The sequence below is a fragment of the Chelon labrosus genome (genome assembly GCF_963514085.1).
Source record: "Chelon labrosus genome assembly, chromosome: 17".
Lineage (NCBI taxonomy): Eukaryota > Metazoa > Chordata > Actinopteri > Mugiliformes > Mugilidae > Chelon > Chelon labrosus.
The window spans coordinates 3,198,676-3,215,978 of NC_140350.1; the positions used below are offsets into that span (position 1 = coordinate 3,198,676).

At 39.4% G+C, this 17,303-nt stretch overlaps 3 protein-coding genes across 4 annotated transcripts; 2 read left to right on the forward strand and 1 right to left on the reverse strand.

Annotated features, from left to right (window-relative positions):
• Positions 1 to 2,548: 2,548 nt before the first annotated feature.
• On the forward strand, positions 2,549 to 8,438 carry slc25a35 (solute carrier family 25 member 35; the record flags this gene model as incomplete). Its single annotated transcript, XM_084565578.1, has 5 exons — positions 2,549 to 2,920; positions 3,057 to 3,122; positions 3,199 to 3,351; positions 4,627 to 4,761; positions 5,270 to 8,438. The coding sequence occupies 5 exons, from the start codon at positions 2,549 to 2,551 to the stop codon at positions 5,438 to 5,440; spliced, it is 897 nt and encodes a 298-aa protein (XP_084421704.1). The 3' UTR covers positions 5,441 to 8,438.
• Positions 8,439 to 9,890: 1,452 nt separating this feature from the next.
• On the reverse strand, positions 9,891 to 13,222 carry LOC311502768 (mannose-P-dolichol utilization defect 1 protein-like; the record flags this gene model as incomplete). Its single annotated transcript, XM_084565139.1, has 7 exons — positions 13,086 to 13,222; positions 12,831 to 12,896; positions 11,920 to 12,052; positions 11,479 to 11,564; positions 10,297 to 10,412; positions 10,111 to 10,221; positions 9,891 to 10,013 (listed from the first exon to the last, which is right to left on the reverse strand). The coding sequence occupies exons 1-7, from the start codon at positions 13,174 to 13,176 to the stop codon at positions 9,891 to 9,893; spliced, it is 726 nt and encodes a 241-aa protein (XP_084421265.1). The 5' UTR covers positions 13,177 to 13,222.
• On the forward strand, positions 12,212 to 16,345 carry LOC311502769 (transmembrane 4 L6 family member 4-like). Of its 2 annotated transcripts, XM_084565140.1 has the most exons (6): positions 12,212 to 12,812; positions 14,249 to 14,496; positions 14,757 to 14,822; positions 15,542 to 15,675; positions 15,758 to 15,944; positions 16,038 to 16,345. In XM_084565140.1, the coding sequence occupies exons 2-6, from the start codon at positions 14,320 to 14,322 to the stop codon at positions 16,044 to 16,046; spliced, it is 573 nt and encodes a 190-aa protein (XP_084421266.1). In that variant the 5' UTR covers positions 12,212 to 12,812; positions 14,249 to 14,319; the 3' UTR covers positions 16,047 to 16,345. The 2 variants fall into 2 exon arrangements, with proteins under 2 accessions (XP_084421266.1, XP_084421267.1); XM_084565141.1 differs by lacking the exon at positions 12,212 to 12,812 and having other exon boundaries at positions 13,694 to 14,496.
• The last annotated feature ends 958 nt before the right edge of the window (positions 16,346 to 17,303 follow it).

Consider the following 17,303-nt stretch of genomic DNA (forward strand, 5'->3'; position numbering starts at 1 on the left):
GATGGTGGGAGGAAGCTGGAGTACCTGGAGAGAACCCACGCAGACACAGGGAGAACATGCAAACTCCTTTATTTCAATCATTCTTAAGTTTAATCATATAAAATACAGTAAACGTGTTGCTGAACTGGACAACACAAAAACTGTGACATACATTACTAATAGACAATACATTGCAAAACTTTGACTGTAATCAAACTGCAAAAATTGCATTCTATTTTTCCTTTTAAACAGTTAGTAAATACTAATTATATTACAAAACTAATCATGAGGGTAATCATTTTTTTAACTTCATTGCTGCTGTTGTGCCACCAAAGAAAGTTCTTTTTGGACAGACAGGAGCATTGTATGAAATAATGTATAATGCACGAGGCACGTTTTAATGGAACAAAAAAATAGATTGAATGAACATAAGGTGGTACAACAAATAAGTGGCCCAACAGAAGAAACCTAACCAAAACATATAGTCCTTCTTAAGACTGTTTAAGCCCATTTCCTGTCTTTGTACGTCAGGCTATGACTGTCCAAAAGATCCTGAGCATAAATCCTATTTGAAAGGTGGTAGAGGTGAAACAGATTTTACTTTCAAGTCTAATCCAGCTCAGTGACGAACAAACCCACCCACCCAGACAAGGAGGTTAGGCAAAGTACCTCAAAGAGACCAATACCTGCATGGATCTTACTGTTCATCTGTCGGGTCAAAGGTGAGGCCACAGAAAGTGTGCTAATACTGTTTTAATCATATGGAAAGACATCAATATAAAACAATATCTGTTTATGCACATTGTATGCACATTGTTTCATCATTATAATACCGTACTCTAAAGGCTTTACCATGTTCAAGTTTTACTGTAATTGTAATTGTAATTAATCAATTCAGTGTGAAGTAGCCTAAACATCTAATTACGCTGACACAGACGTAGTTAACAGTTATTACTGTTAAGAAAAAATATATGTTCAGTATTTATATTCTAAAATTTAAACAAGTCAAAGGATTTTTTTAGCTCTTCTCTATAATGTTATTACTTATATACTGCTTGAAAACCAGTTACTCAAATGAATGAATAGATACATTTTGTGATTCAGTAACACACAGAGTAACCAGAGTAACAAGCTCTTCTGTCATGACCGTATGAAGATGGACGTCGAAACAGCTCCTCAAAAGTGAAGCCAAGGCAACTAGAGCTCCCCCTGGTGGCTAGCTGCAGTATAGGTAATAAGCTCCACCCCCTCCATGTTAGCTGATAGAACTTGGGCCGAACAAAAGCACTAAAATACACGTCAAATATTTTTTTCAGTGATGGTTTCTGTCATTTTAAGTAGTTAATATAATGTTGATGCATGTTCAAGTGCCATTTTTTGGATTTTTAATTTTTAAAGAACTTAAACTAAGCTGAGTAACTCTGAAACCCATGAAATCCTTTTAATCTATCAAATAAATTGAGTAAGTGAAAGTTTAAAACTCAAATTCATCTGACTACTTATTACAATGGCGCATAAAACTGAGTGTTTCTAATCCTAAGTCATAAGCCTTAACTTAAACCACAAAAGAAAATGACTGAATATATCTAATGAAATCATATGATAACATTTGAATTACGTTTTTTAAATCATCGAATTTTAACTGCTGAATGCCGAATTTGCTTTGCATTTCATTGCAATTTGGTTGGCTCACTTTATACATTACCTGTTGTATGTGAAAAATGTTTTTGCATTGTTTTATTTGGAATGTGAAATAATTAACCTTTTTTTTTGTTTTTATCAAAAGTTGTTTTACTTAGTCCCCCCCCCCCCCCCCCCCGCTTGCCCGATGACAGCTGGGATAGGCTCCGGCCCCCCACGAAACCTTCACAGGACAAGCGGTTACAGAAGATGAATGAATGAATGAATGAATGTTTTACTTTGTGAACCTTGAGATAAATCGGATATTTGATCTTTATCCTTTGAGGTAATTCCATTAACAGAATTCAACGTTACTTAACATTCTCTGTAGAGAGACTCTCCTCTTCCATTCACAAACATCGTTGGACCGGTTCCGGTGGTGTGGTAATATGTCTGAGCGTTTATTTGCATAAATCCCATAGCTCATATTAAAGAGCTGTTTTCATTGGCTGATAAGAGAACGTCAAAAGCACGTACGTACGCTCTGGTACCATTCTCCAAGATGATATGTTTAGGGGACGCATATACTGTACGACCAAAACCCTTGAGCCATAAAATATATCGTATTACATTTTCTTGTTGGATAATAATATAATAATACTGTATTATTATCCAATAATACTAATATTTTTGTTGTTAAATAAATCAGCTTTGACACCAAAATCAACAAAATCAACATGTTTACACTAGGTGTGTCGGAATTACGAGTTTACGGCTAGCCCGTGAAGTGCTCTCATGTCTGCGCGCTGATGTATCTAGCTCTTATGATCTAACCTGAGGCGTGTGAAGCTGTATAGTAGTCCGAGGGAGGGGGAAACGTCGCTGAACAGAAATCCGCTGATATGAAGGACAGGTCGGACCGGCTGCAGGCCTGAACTCCACATCCGCGATGGATTTCGTGCTGAGCGGTGTGGCGGCGTGCGGAGCATGTCTGTTCACCAACCCGCTGGAGGTTGTCAAAACTCGAATGCAGCTGCAAGGAGAGCTTCGGAGCCGGGGCTCCTACCAGGTTTATTATCGCAACGTGTTCCACGCTTTTTACACCATCGGCAAAGTGGACGGACTAGCCGGCTTACAGAAAGGACTGGTCCCCGGGCTAGTGTATCAGTTTTTTATGAATGGAGTCAGGTTAGGCTCGTACGCCGTCATTGAATCCTCTGGATACATCCACACTAACGGAAGGGTCAGCGCGGCTAAAACCACTGTGGCAGGGGCCGTGGCTGGAGTAGTGGGAGCTGTCATGGGCAGTCCTGTATACCTGGTCAGTAGCTGGCTTTATTCTAACCTGATCAGGCTTAACTTCACTTTCTTTGAACTGTAGTAATGGCCACCAGAAGGTGAACTTTCACATGTAACAGTGCAGACTACTACTAAACCCAGATTGTCTCCACTGACAGGTGAAGACTCATCTGCAGAGTCAGGCTACCTCTTCTATTGCGGTTGGGCATCAGTATAAACACCAGGTAACATAATAACCCGAGCTGATGGTATAGATATGAGAGTTGCACTGTCCTCATTTGCTCCTCCTCTTTCTGGCAGGGGATGATCCATGCTCTGACAGCCATCTACAGGCAGCATGGCATTCTGGGACTGTGGAGGGGCTCCAGTGCTGCTGTGCCGAGGGTCAGCGTGGGGTCAGCTGCTCAGCTCTCCACCTTCTCTTCCTCCAAGGAGCTTGTCATTGACCTGCAGGTTGGAACCTATACGCTAGGACTGCTCTCATTAACGTGAAAGTCAGCTAAATTGAGCAGTGGGAGTATACAGACTGTTTCCTCAGCCTTCCACCACGCTTGGCATGTTTTCCACATGACCTCGCTGTTCAAGAATAAGCACTGCTGTTTTGTGGTGACTGTGAGTGGAGTGTACGTGGAGCTGCGATGGTATGTTGAGCCACAGAAAACACATCATGAAAAATAATTTTTAATAATCTAAGTAAAATGCTGAAATGGCTCCTTAAAAACATAAGCTGAAGACATTTTGCAACTCATCCAACAACAGACAAGGGTCAGAGACCAGATACTTCCCTTGTTTTCTAGATGATCTGGATGACTGAGAACCTTCAAAGACTTTTATGGCTCTCAAATTATTAACTTTTTTCTTCATATGATGGTGAACGGAATACATGAGGTTTAAGCGCTGTTTTATTGTTTAAAACAAACCATTTAAAGACCAACTGATACACTGATTCAAAGACACGGTAAATATTCATTAGTTACAGCCCCAAACTCCAGACTGTTAAAGAGGTTATTTGTATTCAGTAGTTGCAAGCGAATTACAAAAGCTGTCATTGTGGCACTGACAGAGCACTCTGTATTGAACTCCCCTCGAACAGAAATTCGACTCCTTTCATGGGCCCCCTGGCTGAAAACCTGAAGCTTACACAACGTAAGCTGCCGGGGACCCAAGTGCCGGGGACATAGTGAACACAGCTGTCTTTATTTTACTGGTCCTCAAAAATGTTTAGAAAAGAACCCTGACATAGTTGCGTAGTTTTCTTGCACCACTTCCTTGATTCCAGAGCTCCTTAAGGCTGTTTTAACTGGCTGGTCAGGCCTGAGGGTGGAGGTCAGCTTCACTACACCTCCCAACCTGCGAGGCCTCATGCATAATCTGCTATATTACTTCAGGGAGTGCAGCTTTGTGTTTAACATTTAACAGTTACTACGGTTAATACTTTCATAAGGGTAAAAGTGTGTGCGTGTGTGTAACATATAAGCACTAATAATAGAGTCATTCTTCTGCTTCAGTGCACATGAGGGTGCAGTCATGACCAGTTAAAATTAGAACTGGCTACCAGCATGGTGGCACCTTGATGGTGATTTACAGGTCTACTGTCACTGCGCAGCCTGTCACTCCTCACTAATGTCATACCGCTACTTGAGCCTCAGTCGTCCTTCATTGTAAGCTCTCTATCATCCTGATTTAGGCTGTTTCCTTGTAGTTATTTCCACAACCCCCTCTCATCAGGTGTTCCCGAAGAACAGTTGGTTGGTGGCTCTGAGTGCCGGTATGATCAGCAGCGTGGTGGTGGTGCTGGCTATGACGCCTTTTGATGTGGTGAGCACACGGCTCTACAACCAGCCTGTGGATCATCTGGGCAAGGTGAGAAGCAAAAACAAGTTATACTATTTATGATTTTCACTGTGAAACTACATGTTCATACAATAAATGGCCGGTTTGTTTTTACTACTAGCTATTCAGCCACAGTACTGGTATTCTTTGTATTAATATGGTATTTTTGTTGCAGGCTCAGCCATTGTTGCCGGTTGTTTTGCATTATGGGTAATGTTAGCATCCGGTTTTGACAAGAAAGAATATGTGCAATAAAAAGACACCATTTCTGGTCCTGTTGCATCGATTAAGATACTTATTTAAAAGTGTCATTCACTAGCTATAGTCCGTTGAAAATTTAGCATTCTTCATTCGTATCCAGATATCTGTTTATTTGGGCTGAGTTTAAAAAACATATAAAAGACCTTATCCACATACGAGGGAGATCCAAAATGTAGTAGTGACTGATGATGGGAACATTTCCACATTCCATCTAGCTGGGACAGTGAGAGAACATCTGTTCAACTGACTAAATGGGTGCCATTCTCTTATTTTGTAGGGGCAGCTTTATAAAGGATTCAGTGACTGCTTTTCAAAGACACTGAAGAAGGAGGGCCTGTCCGGACTCTACAAAGGCCTGGGAGCCTCATATTTTCGACTCGGTCCACACACCATCTTGTCTTTGTTCTTCTGGGATGAACTACGCAAATTGTACCGGCAGTTCAGATAACTACAGGGACAAGGGACAACCGCAAAATGGGTAACTCATTAAGTTCTGAGTGCATAGGTTAATTGACTCTTCATTTAATGAGTTTACGATTATGAGGTGAAAGACAAACCAGGGGATGCTCTCCTTTCTTTATGGAAAAGAGCAAAGGTGACCTCTTAACACTCCAATGAGAAAACCTGTTACAGTCAAAACGGTATATCCTATTAGATAAATAGATCATGGCTCTTTTGTAGCTTTTAAACTCTTCAATTATGCCATTCCAAATCACATAAAGGAACCTACATCATGTAGCGTCAGGAGGAAGTATCAAATGTGGCCGTCACTTTGTGGAAGTGAACTGCCATTTAGCTACGGACACTTCATTCTGATACCAACTCGTCGGGCACACATAGAGCCTGTAGACAGGCTCAGCTGATGAAAATATGAACATCACACGAATGTTCTCTGTCACCCTTGTGTTGGCAGGAGGTGACTGAGAGTATAATCTAGCAACAGAAGTAATCACGAGGGATTTTCTGTGCGCAACTTTGCCTTCAAGATAACAAATCTTGTCAAAGCCAAAGAGAACGCCGACACGTCAATGAGCTGCAAACAAAACAAACAAAATGCATTCACACTTGGTTCTTTACCCTTATCCTAACCCTAAGTTTAAGTTCAGATCCTTAAATCTTAGTTACCAAATATGTCGGGTGGATTTTGGCGAAGCGTGTATAAACTAATTCTTGAGTTTGAATATCTCAAATGTAGATATAAGACACTATAGACCAGTGTTCCAACCTTAGATGGGAAACAGTTTGTAAAGAACTTAAAGGTACATTCTTTCATGATGAATGATATGTTCCTTTTTAGTGCTAACAACAGAAGAAGGAAAACCTGTAATTAGGACAAAGTATGGAGCCCATATGCAAACGAAGCCTAAGACTTATCCAGTGAAACTGCTGAAACAGGATGTGAGAACAAATAAAGCTTTTACAAGTATTTGCTATGGTCAAACCTAGTTTCATCCGTAGAGCAATAAAAGGAGCCGATATGTGTTACACAGGCCAGTCGCTTTCTCCATGAGTGATACATTAATGCAGCATAACAATGAATCGAATGTACTGTGAAGGCAAATGTAAACACCATCGCATTCCTTATGATATGTTGCACAATGGTACTAATGTTTGAGCTACATTAATGTATTACAATTTAATTCAACGACTGCCTTCAGTGTATTTTAGGAGTGAATATGATCCATCATTCTGAGCAGAGAGCGTACAGGCAGAAACTGTAATAAAACTGAAAGCACGTCACCTCCCTAGGACCGTAGTTACTCATTAATAGGTAAGTTTAAAAGTGATGTCCTAGATTTACTTTTTGTAGCCAGTGGCTTTTTACCAATTAAAAAAATCACACTTAAGTTTGAGCATCATTTTCTAAGTCGTGTGCTACACGACTTTGTTATAATACCAAACTTGGTCCAAACTGCTTAAATATATTAACATGCCTCTGAGTTTTCTCAGCTACAGCAGCCATCATTTAATTTAACTGATTCATATGTAGTAACAAATTTCATAATCCCCAATTTTTTTCCATATAGAGCCACTTTCAAGATTAACCAAATATTTGTTCTGCTATGATCACATTATGACGTGAAAAACTTGAACCGTCACTAAATGAGGTGCCTTAGAACTCCATCCAGAATAAGACGCTGTCATTTTTACTTTGTGACTCAAGTAGATTTTGTAATATCAGATGCAATTTGGCTGCACACAGATTTTATAATTGATATTTCTGGGTTGTTTTTCTTCTCTCACTTGTTACCAATCAATATTAATATATCATAGCCATAACAACATAAATTATTACACGTTATTAGGTATATCTGACACACACTCCACCCCATTTGAATCATTTTTCAACGTGTTGCCAAAAAATTGTTCAATTTAAGACAAATGTAGATACAGTTTGAAAAGCAAAAACATCATTACAGCATCAGAACAGCGACCGCACCGGTGTGTAGTCCACTTATGGTTCTATAAAGCCTGCACAGTTTAGCTCAACAGTCCCATTACCATGAAATGTTGGTAAGATTCTGGACTCCAAACCCCAACCACCAGCCAGATTTGCTGTCTTTTAACGTGACAGCACAATGTTTGTCATGTGATAAATCTTTAGCTGTAAGCTGTAACATAACTGAAGGACGGTGACTCATTTTACTTGCACTTATTTAAATTATGAAGTTTTGGTCTTATAGACAGAATACATCAAGGATTGCCAAGTATGTAATTGTAATTATGCTCATTTGTACTGTAAACACTGCATATGGTTCCTCATGGAATTTATTATGTAAGTTAGTGAAGATATTTTTAGATTTTCTTTTTAGGAAATAAAAATGCATCTAATTGGACAAGGTTACTGTGGGTTAAAGTTGAAGCCTAGCTGACCAGAAAGGTCAGTGTGCCAAAATTGTGCCATAAAGGGAACAATTAACAATTGAACAAATTATTCTTGCCATGTTATGTTTGCCATTACATTTAATTCAAAACCTTAAGCCTCAAAAGTTATACATTAAAAGGTCAATTCTTTTTCTGAGGTGAGGTGTTATTATGCAGTTATGAATAAGATGTGTTGCTACATACATTAACAGCAATAATGCTGTTTTAAAAGGATGGTCCTAAGTGGAAAAGTTAGTGGTTAGTTCATATAAGTAAGGAGTCTAAGACATAGAAGTATCTATAGAGAGTGGTAAATGAAGGAGGGATAATAATACAAAAAGGAATTTTGCTTGGCTCAACTCATTTGCTCTTTTCCATTGTAAAGTCTCTAATGACGTACATTTATGTGTCACATCCTTGTGACAGTTCAAGGAGTTGGGTGTGTTAATGAATGTGACATGCTGCAGCTTGGTGATAATGTATTTCATGTGTTACAAATACATGTCATGGAAGGGCTTCCCGTGTTTATGTATTATGGACATCAGGAGCAAATAAATTATCAAACTTTCTTTTTATTTCCATTGACATTGTGGCGTTACTCTTTGTTTCCTGTGAGCTAAATTAGACTCAATAGAATACGTTCATTTCATCATCAGTAACATTTTGCTCAACCTTAACTACTAATGCCTTTTACTGTTCTAGTCATCTTGAGCAGTGGGTGACCTGAAGTTCACTTCCTCAGATTTACACTAAACTGAGTGATACATCTAAATAATGGATTTTCCCATCAGCTGATGAAGAACAGAAAGTGCAGTGCTCTGGAATTTCACTTATGAACATGATTACATAAAAAAAAAAAAAAAACTGAAGTGACACATGTTATTACACAGTTGAATCAACAGCTCTCTGAGTTATTTAAAACAAATCATCTAGTGCAGGACTGTTTTTTTCTCGAGTGTTCCTAATTAACTGGCATTTTAGTGTATATAGGCACTGTGAACGATATATCTGACAGTATTATTGGATTCAGACTGCAGTACTGTTTAACTGGTACAAGAGAATCCATAGAAGCACCCACAAAGAAATGGTTTATATCAAGTAAATAACTAATACATAGGCAGTGCATCGGTACAGTGGTTAGTTGATGGTAGCTGGGAGAGGTTCCAGCCTCTCTGTGACCCTCTGAGTATAAGCAGTAATAGATAATGAATTTGTGATGGATCTCTAGCGTTTTTATATTCTTTTGAGTGTGACTGTTTCTCTATGACAATGCTGCTGTTACAGATAAAACTTAATCTTCTAATTGCCGTATTTGATCTACTCAAGTATAGCATACTTAATTTTAAGCCATGTCAAAATAAAGAAACCTTAATAAGTTGAATAAAGTGTGTTTCTTGATGATCCTGATGAAGGCCACGAGCCATACCCCCTGCTAAAATATACCTGTTAAGCTTCAATATCTGATACCACAATGCTGTGCCAGTGGCTGGCAGCTCCTTGGTGTAAATGTTTGTGAGAAATGAGGCGTGGCTTTAAAAGCCACAGTCATGCTCTGTAAATCTGAGTCAATGATTTTTAGAAAGCAATCTGAGTGACCGAGTTAATGAAGGTGAAAGAAGTTGAAGAACTTCCATATTTGAAAGAAGTACTGACAATTATAAATGAAGATATGTGATGCCAAATGGGAAGACCAAAGGTAAAGATGGACAAACAGTAACAGAGCAACCGAGAGATTTTAAATACAGACCAAGTGTAAAGTCAAGTCATTCTTATCTAAATCACTAGAGGGCAACAAAAGACCTTTTATTCCCTTATCCCTTTACCCAGATAGACAGCACATGACATGTTGTAAAGCAAATCTTTACAGATCACATCAGTCATAGTAGTACAAAAGACCCTGTAAACATTTCCTGAGATTTTGGCTACTTCTGCACTTGGCAAGAAACAACATGTGGCATTTAATCATAAAAACATTTATGTAACAGAAAGGACATGCATGTGACGTAAGTGTTCATTTGTCACTGTCCTCCACCCTATGCCCTCTTCTTTGCAGTAGTGTCAGTGCTTCTCCTGGAGCGGAGGACCTGGGCCAGGAGGACACAGCTGAGACAGGCTGACAGTATGTGTGCCAGACTAGAAAGGAAGCTCCCTGTGTCCTGCAAAATAAGGTTCACCAGCAATCCCAGTTAGCAAAGATAACACACACGGAAAAGTGTAAATCACGCAGTTGTGCTGCAGTGTTTGTGTGCATACCTGTAGAGAAACATAGAGAACACCTAGAGACCCTGCCCATGACAGGAACACTGACATAGTGGACAGCTGACCTGCATGGCCATTGTGGTGGTTAGTTAAGCTCTGGAGTACCTAGAAAAGACAAATCATTTCACTCTCATCTGATTTAAGTGCATGAAATTGAATTGTACATGCAAGGAAAGCTACCTTGCTTGCAATTAAAGCTCCCAAACTGGAGGCTTGCATCAGTGAGATGACTGACGCAGCTGCATAGGAGCCCAGGAGGTATATTATCCCACCGACACCCAAGAGGAGCAGGATTCCTGCCACATAAACACAAAACAGCATGATGTAAGAATGTTCATACAGATATTTAAAAAAACAAAAAAATGTATTTTAAGAGGTGTGGTGTAAATGCAAAGTACTCTGTGGCAAGTTGTTAGGTAAAGTGATAAAACCACAAGATGGTGCTGCATGAAAGCACTGACAAAAAGTCAAACAGGAAGCATGTGCGAGAGGTTTTAATCAACTGGAACACTGTTTTTTCAGCAAATAAACTTTTTTTTTTCTCCCACACATTTAATTTTGTTTTCACTTACGACATTCTGGGCCATTACTACTCAGAGATAAATGTTGAAACTACACAGAGGTGCTTAATTACAATACAATAGTTTAAATCTTCAGTAATGTTTGATCCAGCTGGGTAATTCCTTAAAATGTCTCACAAGAATTTGCTTCAATGAAGAAGTATAGCAACAAGATAAAACCGGTTTAGGTTTATATCTGTAAATCATAATTTACTTACTCAATACTTCACTATTCCTAAACTTGATTACAGTACACAACTACAAGATCTTTGTACATCATCCTAAATCCTAAAAGCATGTCTTTTTTTAAAGTTGAACACAAAGACAAACAGAGATGACACATACGGTTTAATAAATACACAGAAAAGATGATGACAATAGATAAGAGTCAGTCCCACAGTCACTGTACTGCTGATGTAAAATGACTCTTATATGTGTGAGTGATTATGCAGAAAAATGTATGTTAATAACATTTGTGGTATTTCTGTTTAAGGCTGGTGAAAACTGCAAGTCACCTCTGTCTGAGAAAATGTCTGATGTGAGAAAGGCAAAACTTGTATTGAATTTAAATATGAGAGCCTGAATAAATCCCCCAGTGTCCTGAAACTCCGGTCACAATGACCGCACCTTTTACAAGCTCTATGTAAATTACCACAGACCGAAGTGTGTGAAGGGACTATGTTGAAAATGTAAATGTGCTAGTTTTTTTCTTTTAACTGACTCCTACCTCTGGCCATAAACCTCAATCGCCCGTTGTGTACGTTATTCAGGATGTGCCAAATTTGTAGATGTGTGTGCTCACCTGTAAGGGTTTCTCCATGATAATGCAGGATGAGGAAGGCTATTGCTGCTGTCTGGGCCAATGTGAAGAGCCTCTCAGCCCAAGCACTGGAGAGCAGTTCAAGAGAAATAAGTCACACAAGCGTGATCATAACTACACGCTGCGAGCTGCAAAACAGAGCTCTACTCAGAAAGACTGAAATCTCTGTCGTCTTTGTGTTTAAGAGAACTTGTGTTGATAACATTTCATATATTTACTAAATGGATGTCCACCCAGAGGCTTGTGCAAACAGCTCACTTCCACAGAAAGTGACTCATGCATTCCTAAATTATGAGTCAACAGGTACATATTATTTACATTTGAAGATGTAATGTATGTCGGTGTAGTTTCCAGCATCACAGAATAACTAGTAACAGTGCAGACTTATTTATCACCTGGTTGTTTTTTTTTTTTTTTACTTACAAGAGCGGGAAGTTGTTGGCCACGGCGTACACAACAGGACATGAGATAGCATAAAGTTGCAAAAGGACAGAGGAGAGACTCAAGCCTTCTGCACTTTGTCTCCATAGTATCTTCAGTAGCTGGAGCAGCTGTGCTGCAGGCAGACAGTGAGGTGAGATTTAGTTGGTGTCGAAAGAGAAAATTAGTAATCAATATTTGAATCAAAAGGAACAAACCACTGTAGTTACTCATACAAAGAAGCAGTTAGTTGCCATATAATTTAATCTGCTTTGTAGCTTGCAGAGAATAATAATTCCTTTAAAAACCCAAACCTTACATTGCATTGTTCTGCAGCATGATTCAGTTTCCCATGAACACTTGCTTCTGCATACAGGTGACATGCAGTGGCTTCATCACTAGGCCGATGTTGCACCACGCCCTGTGACCAAATTCCAAATACTAAGGAATGTGAAGTCTGTTGCCACTGCATGTTTGACTCATACTCATGATTTACTTTAATGTAGAGGTCTGAGTGTAGAGAACAAACAGCTCTCCTGAGGAAAATTTTAAATGGCACAGAGTCTGACGGGCTGCAAATTCTGCACAATAAATGCATAAAGTTAGACTGATATACCAAGTTCAGGATCTGATGGATCCCAGATTATGGTGTGACACTGGATGCCTAGCTACAGTTTTGCGTGGTAGTTCATCAGAGCAGCTCAGGGATTTTGAGGATATCCGTATGTTATGCAATCAGTATGCAAAGAGATAGACGTTCACCCGACGTCGGAAAAAAAGACGTCGTCCGGAGTCTGCGCCAAGGGGACCAAACGTAGACATGCAAAAACGATGCTGTAAAGACGTTGTTTGAACATGTCTTTGCACAGTTATGTCCTGTCACGTGATCAAATGAGGTAAGTTTTGAGTCTTACCTAGAAAAGTGTCCAGTATGATTGAAAATCCGACAATCCTGTTGAGTACAAACTTTAGGCACGGCACTGGAATAAAAAACAAAACAAATCAATAAATCTCGCCTAGATTACATAGATTACATTTGTTCGCCTTAAACATGTTTTTGTACGAATAACGGAATAGGCGACAGCGTTCCATCCCTGCTCCAATAACCCGCACATCTGGAAAGATTTACGCAACGTGACGCACACAGATTTCACAAACGCAAGCCTCACCGTGCAGATGAAAGTTGACGAAAAACTCCGTATAGCATTTTTCCGGCATTAAATAGGTAACAAGGAAGTCTTTGAGGGGAGACGTGGCCATAGTGGGTCAGCTGAGGATAGGAATGATCATAGTAGACGAGGAGTGGTTGACCCTTGATCCCCACTGACCCCCATGGTGGCCAAAAAATGCAACAATGGCCTGTTTGATTAAACGGTGGAAATTTACAGTGCTGATACTAAAAAAGAAGAAGAAGAAGAAAAAAAAAACATAAAAAAAACAAGTTTATTGCCATTGTCTGGTAAAAACAAAAACAAAATACAGTTTAGCAGCTCTGGTGTGGTCCCTGGAAATGTGACTGGCTTTCTTTTGGAAGTCGGCCACTATAAAGTCACTATTGATCGTTTTCATGCCGTAAACACAAGGGAAACCAGAGAATGAAACTGGGACAATCTTTATAAGACATTCAATTATTATATACCAGTGATCTCTTTCTATTATGGTAAATTTATATGTTGTTTGCCCATTTTAAAAATATCAAGACTTTTTTTAGTAATAGTTCAAACTTACTGTAAAAAATAAATAAATAAATAAAAGAGACTCGCTGTAGCTGAATCGTGGCAGTGCGGAAAAGTTTCATCCAGCTCCCACGCATCTCGGGAGATTTATCAAAACAATTTGAACACTCCTCTCTCTTGGCCATGCATGAAGTTAAACTGACCCCTCTTAAAGTATTTCTGGTATTTAATACTGTAGATAAGCTGGAATACTCACAAAGGAGTACAAACAGACACATAGATACATTTACAGAGGTGAAATATATTTAACAAAGCCTGTACATTTAAATTAAAGACAATTTACATGTTTTCATAGGGTTATATCCCAGGTTTGTCATCTGTGAACACCACCTAAATAAACTGAGTTATTCGTGAAATGGAATTAATGGAAGGGCAAGTTTGTTACAGGCTACATTTAAAAATCTGGTGTTTAACAAAGTATCCATTTTTGTCTCTAGTCAAGTAGAAATATGCTGTGCAATTTGCACAAAACAGTGTGCCACAAAGTAAATGCATCTTTTCAATTGCACCTCCTCCACCAGTTCACCATCATGATTTGCAAGTACAATTGTCACACTTAGTTTGGTTTGAGTGGGACTTCTCTTCTCTGAAAACAGGAAGGATTTGACTTCAACCTTTCTGAAGCTGAGGGCAGTTGCAGCAGTTGCTTGGTTTTCACTCAGACAACATGTGTACAGGAAAATGCTCCCGCTTCATTGCGGTCTCGCTTTACCCACTAGTGCTTCTGTCCATCCTCTGTAACATCATCCTGTTGTTTCCTGGTTGGGACGTGCAGTATGTCAAAGACGGACACATTACTGAGGAGGTGAAGTACATGGGGGGACTCATTGGAGGTGGCTTTTTGGTGAGTCGGCTTAAACTCTGATTAATGTAATGAACAACTGAGAGATACTGCACTGTTTGTATCCTTTTTCAGATTTAGCAGTCTCATTTGTTGTGCTTAGGTAAAGCTCTGAAATTCTTTAATGTAAGAAACAGTTCAAAGTTTGCAGCAGTGTGAAAAGAAACTCCTGCAAAGTTTCCCAGTTGTCGCCTGACTGTTTTGAACATGTTTCACACTGATGCTGCACCTAATCCCCTGTCAACCAATGTGACCCAACACAGATGCTGATCCCAGCTCTTTACATTCACTTGACGGGACAACAGGGATGCTGTGGAAACCGCTTTGGGGTCAGTGCTTAAGAAGTCATTTAATTTCCTCAGTAAAAGGTGAAGCAGACGGTTAAACTATTGTATTAACCGAATTCAGGGGTTTGCTGGTGGCCTGCAAAGCTGAGTACTCAGCACTGAGCACATTTCTAAAAAAAAAATATTCAGAAATGTGCTGTGTTGTGCTCTGTCATTGTTGCACAACATTTAGGTGCTTTTGAGAAAGATAACATAATACCATGCAGACCACAGACTAGCACATTTCAGACCAGTGCAAAAATACTTGTTAGAATAGGTTTAAAATGTAAAAAGTAATAAATACTGTTTATAACTTAAAAGAAAATATAGATTTATCTTCATTAATTATTAGCCTTTACATTGGTTGTTGGTAATACTACTCTTAAAATGTAAAGAGGCAGTGCAGATTCATAGTATGTACTGTAAAATAAACCAAAGGAATATCCATTTTCTATTTGTGTATGTATTTATTGTGTCACAGTTTGGTAAAATCATCTTAAAGTTCAGTTGTTCTCTGCTTAAACTATTTGCTGTCAATAACTAGATCTAGAGTAGAAACTATCACTGTTTTTAATGTCCAGCTGCAGTTTGTCATGATAATAGAATACAGTGCTAATAGAATGTGAGGAAAGTGATAGGACATAGAAATGTGACAGGACGGCTTAAAGTGTTGTCAAGTGCCACTGCCTTTCTGATCTTTGGTTGTTATTTCTCTTTGGCAGATGTTCTTATCAATTATATTCGCTGCAGTGGGTGTGGCTGGCGCAGCGTACAGTTTCTGTGTGGCGCTGCTTGGCTTGACTAACGGACCCCTCTGTTACAACAGCGGCAAGTGGACAGCACCTTTTAGAAACAGGTGACAGGCAGAAGGAATTCTCAGATGACACTTGTTATTATTGTGAAGTTGTGCTCATTTATAAGCCCCTTCTTATACACAGTCCCAAGACTTACCTGACTGACCACACTGAGTGGTACAAATGCAAACAACCTCCCAACGTGGTGCAGTTCAACATAGGATTGTTCGTCACTCTGATGATAGCCAGCACTCTGCAGGGGGTGCTCTGCGCCAGTCAGATGATCAATGGCCTCATTGGCTGCTTGTGTGGAATGTGCTACAACAAGGAGGTGAGATGACGTGCTGTATATTACAAATAAGTTAAGCAATTTGATTTTCAGTTTAATTCATTTATATATTTTTTTGTTTTCTGTAACTTGTAGGAAGTATAAGCTCCAGGTCAGGAAGAATTTGATCATTTGGATTCACGTTTGAAGAGATGACCCGTTCAAACCTGCTAGAATGCTGAGAAGCCTGTTCCAGCATGGCAAAACCTGCACCACTTTGCATTTTGTAACTGTTAATGTCTCACGCTGATGCTTGAGACATTAACGCTCGATGTCTTGATGATGCTTCACGCTGTTACAATATACTAGGGCTTGCTGCAAAAAAAGAAAAGCATTCAAAATAATTCATGCTGATCATGAACTGAATTTGAAATAAATTGGTTTGAAATAAAACTGTTGTATTAACTGCCGATCCAGTTACAGGTTGTGTCATTTCTAACATCATCAGTGATCATTCAGGCCCGTTTCTGCATTTTTAGAATAAAAACAAAGACTGCTAAATATTTCACCTCTTCTTTGACGGATTTAAAATGTCAGAAAAGACTAAAAATAAATTATCTTCGCGCTCCCATGACCTTCAAGATGCAGTACCATTCAGCGGGTGGGGAAGGGAGCTACGGTTAACACTATTCATAATTACAACTGTAAAGATAATGAGTATCACTATGTAATACTCATTATCAGGCGAGCTCGGGGGACTGCGCCTGTTTTGGAAAGCCTGGCCTCTTTTTGGTTTTCTGATCAGATATGTTGACAGTTGTAATCTATTGCCCAATGGGGCAAAAAAAAAGAGAAGTGAAAAAAAGTGACATGTGCAGTCAGTGTTCAAACAACCACAGCGTGACCATTTAGGGCATGTTGCCGTATAGATGTCAATGACACATTGTTCCTGCTCCACTTAGCTTGCTGCCACAGGTCTAAAGTCCAGCCGTGCCATGATCCGGCTGTCACAGTGTCAACATATCACCAGAATACTGCAAACATTAGTGGGATTTAGCAGCATATAATGAACGCGGCTACCTGACAGAAACTAATATTTGACTGCTATCTCGGAGGCCTGACTACTTAGGCCACCAAGCCTAAGTATGTGGTCGTGATATGATCAGCAACAACATGTCTGACTCAGATGACCATTAACTAACACACTAAGCATAACCATGTCATCTCCAAGAATGCAACAAAACAAGTCTTGTTTCCTAAGTTACAATGGTATGTGCAGCATTCACATCCCCATCCCAACCCAGTCCCTGTTTGTTTACGTTATCAGCTCGTCTTTAAACCTCCCACACCCTAACACAATCTCCTATGAGATTCCATGGTCCTCTCTGGGTCAGTATAACTCAGGACTTCCCTCTGAGAGCA